We start from the raw sequence: 6,423 nt of genomic DNA, 5'->3' as shown, positions 1-6,423 counted from the left end.
ATTTTATTTGGTATGACCTTTGTTCGAAATAGTCCATGCTCTATCACAACCATAGTTCGAATGTTTAAATATTTTATCTGCATTGTTTAGTTTGGATTCTGATATATCTACTACGAATTAATGCATATAAATACTTAGATATTTGATACCTTAAATAAAGATATTAATTGATCAAACTCATACCATTTAAAAATAAAAGCTCAATATTTAACTATAAGAATCAAATGTCAGATAATTAGACAACAAATATATAATATTAGTCAAAGCATTTTTGGTAGTTAATACATATCAACTAACATGGGTACAAATCATAGAATGGAAGTAAAATAATTGCAAGAAGGTCTTCAATAAAGAAGAAGAAGAAGAAGAAGAAGAAAACATACCTTAGTTCCATTAAAATAATCTTTCATGCATTTACCTTGTTGGGTCTAATTTTCTAAGGGTCCAACTCCAAGCTGCTACAATAATGGGGCCTTAGTCCACTATGAATAAAACGTCATGAATTATCAATCAAACCAGAAAATATAATCCAAAAACCGCCACGTAAACCCTAACCATCAAATCCAATTCTCCCCCACTATAAAACCCCAAATCTAAAACCCGCCCACTCGTGTGATTTTTTATTTTTTCACCCAACAAACAACAACAAACCGAAAGCTTCTGCTGCTAGTCCTCCTCCTCCTTTCAGATAAGACCGCCACCGCTGGTATTCAAATTTCCCTCTAACCCTAATTTTTATTGGTTTGCCCTTTGTAATTTGTTAACTTGAGGGTGAGGGAGCTTATGTGTATTTGTTCTTATTGTTGTTTTTGTTTGTTGAAAGTAGACTCAAAATAAATATGGATCGGTACCAGAAAGTAGAAAAGCCAAAGGCAGAAACAGCTATTAATGAGAATGAATTGAGGATTACTGCTCAAGGACGAATGAGGAATTATATATCTTATGCTCTTTCTCTTCTTCAGGTTTCTTTTTTTTTTTTTTTTGAATCCATATTCTTACTCAGGCTTTTCTTTGAATACTAATGCTTATGTGTAGTTAAGCTGCTTTGTTACATTATTTCAAAAATGTACTTTAGATATTTCTAATTTTGGTCATTTAACTTTATAAAATGGTATTTAGTTAGTTATTTGAAGTATTAACCAGTTTATCTTTGCTTTGTTTTTGGAAGATATATATATTTTTTAATTTATTTGTATTGCAGCAGGAGAAAGGCACTGATGAAGTTGTTCTTAAAGCGACTGGTAGAGCTATTAACAAGACTGTGATGATTGCTGAACTGCTAAAGGTAGAATTGTTTTGTTATTATTTAATATTATTTTTTTCCCTCTTGCTGCAATTTTGGCTCACACTTTTCTTTTTCTAAAGAAATTTTTTTAATAGGCAATATTGTTTGAGTAGTCCCCCTTATGAAATTTTATCTTTCTCAATTTTAGCTAAATTAATGACACAATATGCTTGCTCATAGCATTTTCTTTTATATAATTCTTGAAATATATTGAAATGGATGCAGAGACGGATTGTAGGTCTTCATCAGAACACATCAATAGGATCTATTGATATAACTGACACATGGGAGCCACTGGAAGAAGGCCTTCTTCCGTAAGAATTAAAAGTTCTATCTACCTATCTATATATCTATGATTTAATACTATTCTTTTTGATAATCTTTACTACTGACACCCAATCTATTTATGCAGCCTAGAAACTACCCGCCATGTTTCAGTCGTAACGATTACCCTGTCTAAGAAGGAGCTTAATCTGTCTTCTATCGGGTAAATAGTGAAACTAAACTAAATTATATTTAATATAGGTTTACAGTTGTATATTAGATGAATTCTGGGCTATATATATATATTTCTTTACATTGTTTTAGTGGTAGATGGATCATATGTTATGATTTTGATGTATTATTAGAGATGCTTGTGGGCTAAATTAAAGTGCAATGGTTCCTATATCTTTGTCTTTTCGTATGAGGATTGTATTATATTGGTCTTGGAAATGGGGAGACACAGCAGAGAAACAGGGGCTTGTTTATTAATTAATTCCAAATAAATTTTAAGAGGGTATACTTCCTTGGATGAAAATGGATGCATAACTTTAGAATTTTTTAATATCTGGTTATTGGGCTTAATCTTTTGGTATGAAGTAAGAAGGGTTTTGGAACTAGGATTCTTTGTGAGATCACAGCAGATAAGGCCTAAATTAATGTCTATTTATAGTAAATAATCAAACATGTGTTACTGAATCTTGCGTGGGCATGTGCAAAGTGTACATTTTTTGACACATTTTGGAAAAAAAGAAAAACTTTAAATACTGAGAATGTGAAACATGAAAGGAATATTTCAAAATCCAAGTTGGATTATTTTCTGAATTCAGTTTTTTTGGTATAATAGGAAGTCAAAAGACAAATGATGAACAAAGAATCTGTAAAGAGAATGAATACTAAATATCACATGCTGTATTTCACATACTTATTTTCAAGGCCTAAAGAACTATAAGATATTCTTCCAGTAATTTTCTTTCTATTTACTTCCGTCCCTTGGAATTTGTTAAAATTGCTTTCCCTTCCTCCTGCTGGAAGTTTTATATTCTTTTCTTGAAAATAGTCTTTTTTTTTTTTCAAATGATGCTGTATGTGTGGAAGTATTTGATAGTAGCAGTAATGTGGTTGTGGTTTATTTAAAGACATACTCTTCTCATTTAATTTGTTCTGTTCACTGATATCATATTTGACTGAAGAGTTTTCTTAGTTTTGTAATTCCTGGTTTTATTACTCGTATTATACGGAGGAGAATAGTTTATGCTCCAATATATATCTGTACTATATATCTGTCTTTCTTCTTCTTTATAATATTTCTTCATTTGTATGAAAGATTTTTTTCCTTGGCATCTGTTTGGAAGACCTTTTACCTCATATCTGATCTAATCTATAACCTATTCCAACCTCATTATGCTTCCTTTTGCACATGACTTGGGGAAATGCATTGTCAGCCTTTTTTTTCTGAATTCATTTTCTGTCTCGTGTTCCTGTTGCTCTTAACTTTCATCTTTTTCATATTGTTGCTACCTTATGACCTATATTTTGGGAAGCTCAAGTTTGATGACTCTGGAAGGTCAATGGGATTATAGACCTTGTGCATTTTCTACATGCTCTATAATCTGTGTACCTGCAGTTTTCTCTATAAGTATTGCAATTAGCAGACTCTATTGGACTTAGCTTTCTTTTCAAATGACAGATACCAGCCTCCAATTCCTGCTGATCAGGTGAAACCATTAGCTGAATATGATGATGAACGAGGTAAGCTAACATTCCTAGTTGTGCTTCCTCATTTCCTTTTCCTCTATTTTTGTTGGTGCATGTGCTTTTTCCACTCCTATATCTTACCTACTACTAGAGTTCGAAATTTGTACTGCATTTCTTCGTAGATGCCTCATCTAGCATGCGAAGCAAGGTTGCGGTCTAGAAAAATTGATGCTTAAATATTTGTTTTCTACATTGTCTTAAAGGAATGTATTATATTTGCTTTCTAGATCCAAAATATCATAAATGGTAATGAGAAAAAAGAAAAATTTTGTTGAGTATTTACAAAACCAGGAAAGGTTGATATTGGAACGGAGGAAACTTGTAGATGACAAAAATCAGTTAGTAAATCAGTAAGTGTTAGATAAAGGGAAAAGTACAGAAACATACCTTGTGGTTAGGTGCATTTGCACTTAGAGGACTGTGATTTTTTTTCGTGACAAAGAAATACCCTGTAATTTAGTTTTTTTACAATTTTACTACATTATATATTAATATCTTTGGATTTCTATGATTTAATATTCGTATAAAATTATTTTCAATAATAAAATTATTTTATAGGTGATTGACCACTAAATCAACTATCATGATACTCCTAAAAATATTATAATTTTATTTTAAAAATTATTCCTTTTTATTCTTAATAAAATTAAAAATATATATTAATTTTATTTAACATGAATTCAGTGTAGTTAGTTATATGCTAAATCACTTAATAAGTGATTTTATTATTGAAAATGAGTATTATACTAATACGAAATCATAGAAATCTAAAGATATTAGTTTGTAAGGTAGTAAAATGTAAGGAACTAAATTACATGGTACTTCTTTGTCACTAAAAATACCAATCCCTTAAGTGCAAAAGCACTAAACCACATGACACTTTTTTATACTTGTCCCTTAAATAAATCACACTAGAAAAGTGATGCTTGTCTAAATCTCCTTCAAATCTGTTAGAAGTTGTATTTATTCCACATTACTTGGTTACTGGACACTTACAGTGTATATAAGTGGATTGGGTACCCTCTTCATTTGAGCTAGCTTTTGGAAATGAGTTCCACCCAACTCATTTATCATGGCATCAGAGCCGGCCTTTTGTTTGCGATGGAGAGTTTGGACCCGGCCTGTTTGCATATCACGCTAAGTGTGAGGGAGTGTATTAGAAGTTGTATTTGTCCCACATTACTAGGCTGTTATAGTGTATATAAATGGATTGGGTACCCTCTTCCTTTGAGTTAGCTTTTGGGAATAAGTTCTACTCAAGTCCATTTATCAAAATCAAAGTAAACTTGGGCAGTCTTTTTATTGAGTCTTATACTGAAACTGAGACCGTTTAAGCTGTGGCACGGTGAAAAGTCAGTGAAGCTATGCTGGTCCATTCTTAGTTACCTCTCATTGTATCATGCATGGTTAGTTGTAGTCACATCATACATCTGCCATGGTTGAGGTTACTCTATAATACTGAAAAAGGTTAGAAATCCAGGCTGTATCATATTTACTTTTTTTATATTTATATCAAGTTGTATTTTCCTTATGCAGGTAATAGCAATGGTGTAGCAGAGCACACTAATGGGGTTTGGGATGGTGGTCGAGGATATGGTAATAGAGGCCGAGGTCGTGGAAGAGGACGAGGATTCCGTGGGCGTGGAAGAGGGTATGGTGGTGGAAATATGAAACAGGAGTCAGGATATTACAATGGTTATGGTGGATCAGCAGGGATGCCTGCTCAAAGCCGTGGTAAGTTTTTGTTTTGGTCGACGATTGTGTTTCAGTTCCTTTTCTGTTTTTTACTTTTCTTTATCATTTAATTTTTGGGATTTTAAATTAAATTCACTTGCTGCTGGAAGTCTCCGTTTGTGCTGGTTTAAGAATCATGCTGCATCCCAGACTAGGAATAGTTTTAAGTTTGATTCAAATGGTCAAGCTTTATGGTAAGCTTTTGCTTTATCACATTTAGAATTGAAGGATGCAAGTCCATCCCCACATGGTTAATGTGGCAGAGAGATAATGTAAACTAATGATTGCAAAACAATCTATTAACACTTGCTTCATAATACTTCAATCTCATCTTCTGTTGTCTTCTTCGTTTCTCTATATGTAAGAGTAGGACCGATGACACGTGTTGCTTTTTATTTTTATATGCTTTTACCAAAGTTTGTGAAGGCTCAGTGTTTTAGGGGAAAAAATGAAAATGTACATGACTTACTAAGTAAGGTGTCGAGTTACTTACATAGGGACATTAACGCCTGTTAGACATGCTGAAGAGAATGAAAAGTTTTAAAGTCAATTCACATTTTAGCCATTTAATGACTATTTCTTTTCTGGGGCGAGTCTCTTACATGAAGTACAGCACCCTTCCATATGATGTCCATGCATATGCAGAATTTTCTAGTTTGCCAGTGGATTTCCTATTCTACTACACATCATATTTAGAGTTCAGAATCATTTTTACCATGCTGTTGAAAAAGTTGTTCATTCTTTTTTATAACGTCTGATGGCCTTTGGCAGGTCGTGGTCGTGGAACTGGAAGGGGAAGGCCTCGTGGTCGTGGTCAGGGCTTTAGAGCTGGCGGGCCAGTCCAAGCAGCTGCTTGACTGGCAGTGCCAAGTGTTTAGAGTAAATCATAAAATTTCCAGCTTGTAAAGATGGGTTGGATGCCTGATCTGCATTTCATCTTTTCAGAATAGTGAGGTTGCAATTTTGAGTTTTGAGACTGGAAATTGTTTTCATAAGCTGCATTTTTGTAGGTAGGTCCAGTAATTCGCATTTTCATTAGTCTAGTTGTTATAGAAGTGTTATTTCACCCATGTTAGTGTTGTACAATTTCTCAGGTTCTATTTTTTTCCCCTTATAAATAACAGAGCGGTGCGTTCATTCGATTTTTTTGTATTAGAATTGACATGCAGCTCTCCCATATATTAACCGGCTTGCTACCACCTGTTGCCTCAACTGTTCATATTTAGACATTTATTTTTGTTGCTCGAGTAGAAAACCTTTTATTGCAAAATTTACAAAATATTATCTGCCATTTTACTCTTATTTAGTATTGGTAAGTAGTGTCGTAGCAAATTAAAGCACCTGACTTACTTTCTTGATACAATTTGTTATAACATTATCAATTC

The 6,423-nt window shown here is 33.1% G+C and overlaps 1 protein-coding gene across 4 annotated transcripts; it reads left to right on the top strand.

Moving 5' to 3' along the window:
* Positions 1–545: 545 nt before the first annotated feature.
* Positions 546–6,180, top strand: LOC8273516. Of its 4 annotated transcripts, none has more exons than XM_002527892.4 (8): positions 546–706; positions 827–962; positions 1,205–1,285; positions 1,511–1,599; positions 1,698–1,772; positions 3,237–3,298; positions 4,841–5,038; positions 5,810–6,180. In XM_002527892.4, exons 2-8 carry the CDS (start codon positions 840–842, stop codon positions 5,893–5,895), a joined length of 714 nt encoding a protein of 237 aa, XP_002527938.1. In that variant the 5' UTR covers positions 546–706; positions 827–839; the 3' UTR covers positions 5,896–6,180. The 4 variants fall into 4 exon arrangements, with proteins under 4 accessions (XP_002527938.1, XP_015580106.1, XP_015580108.1 ...); XM_015724620.3 differs by having other exon boundaries at positions 1,202–1,285; XM_015724622.3 differs by having other exon boundaries at positions 824–962.
* Positions 6,181–6,423: the final 243 nt, after the last annotated feature.

This window comes from Ricinus communis, chromosome 6 (assembly GCF_019578655.1).
Source record: "Ricinus communis isolate WT05 ecotype wild-type chromosome 6, ASM1957865v1, whole genome shotgun sequence".
Taxonomy (NCBI): Eukaryota; Viridiplantae; Streptophyta; class Magnoliopsida; order Malpighiales; family Euphorbiaceae; genus Ricinus; species Ricinus communis.
The sequence above is the reverse complement of the archived record's forward strand: the minus strand, read 5'-3'. Positions and strand labels throughout refer to the sequence as shown.

What these genes read in the sequence shown, in the direction of transcription:
- LOC8273516 (XM_015724620.3), top strand. Translation starts at nt 840, where the DNA reads ATGGATCGGTACCAGAAAGTAGAAAAGCCAAAGGCAGAAACAGCTATT. An exon ending in CTTAATCTGTCTTCTATCGG is followed by an intron (nt 1,773 to 3,236) that starts GTAAATAGTGAA and finishes TTCAAATGACAG; the next exon opens with ATACCAGCCTCCAATTCCTG. An exon ending in GATGCCTGCTCAAAGCCGTG is followed by an intron (nt 5,039 to 5,809) that starts GTAAGTTTTTGT and finishes GGCCTTTGGCAG; the next exon opens with GTCGTGGTCGTGGAACTGGA.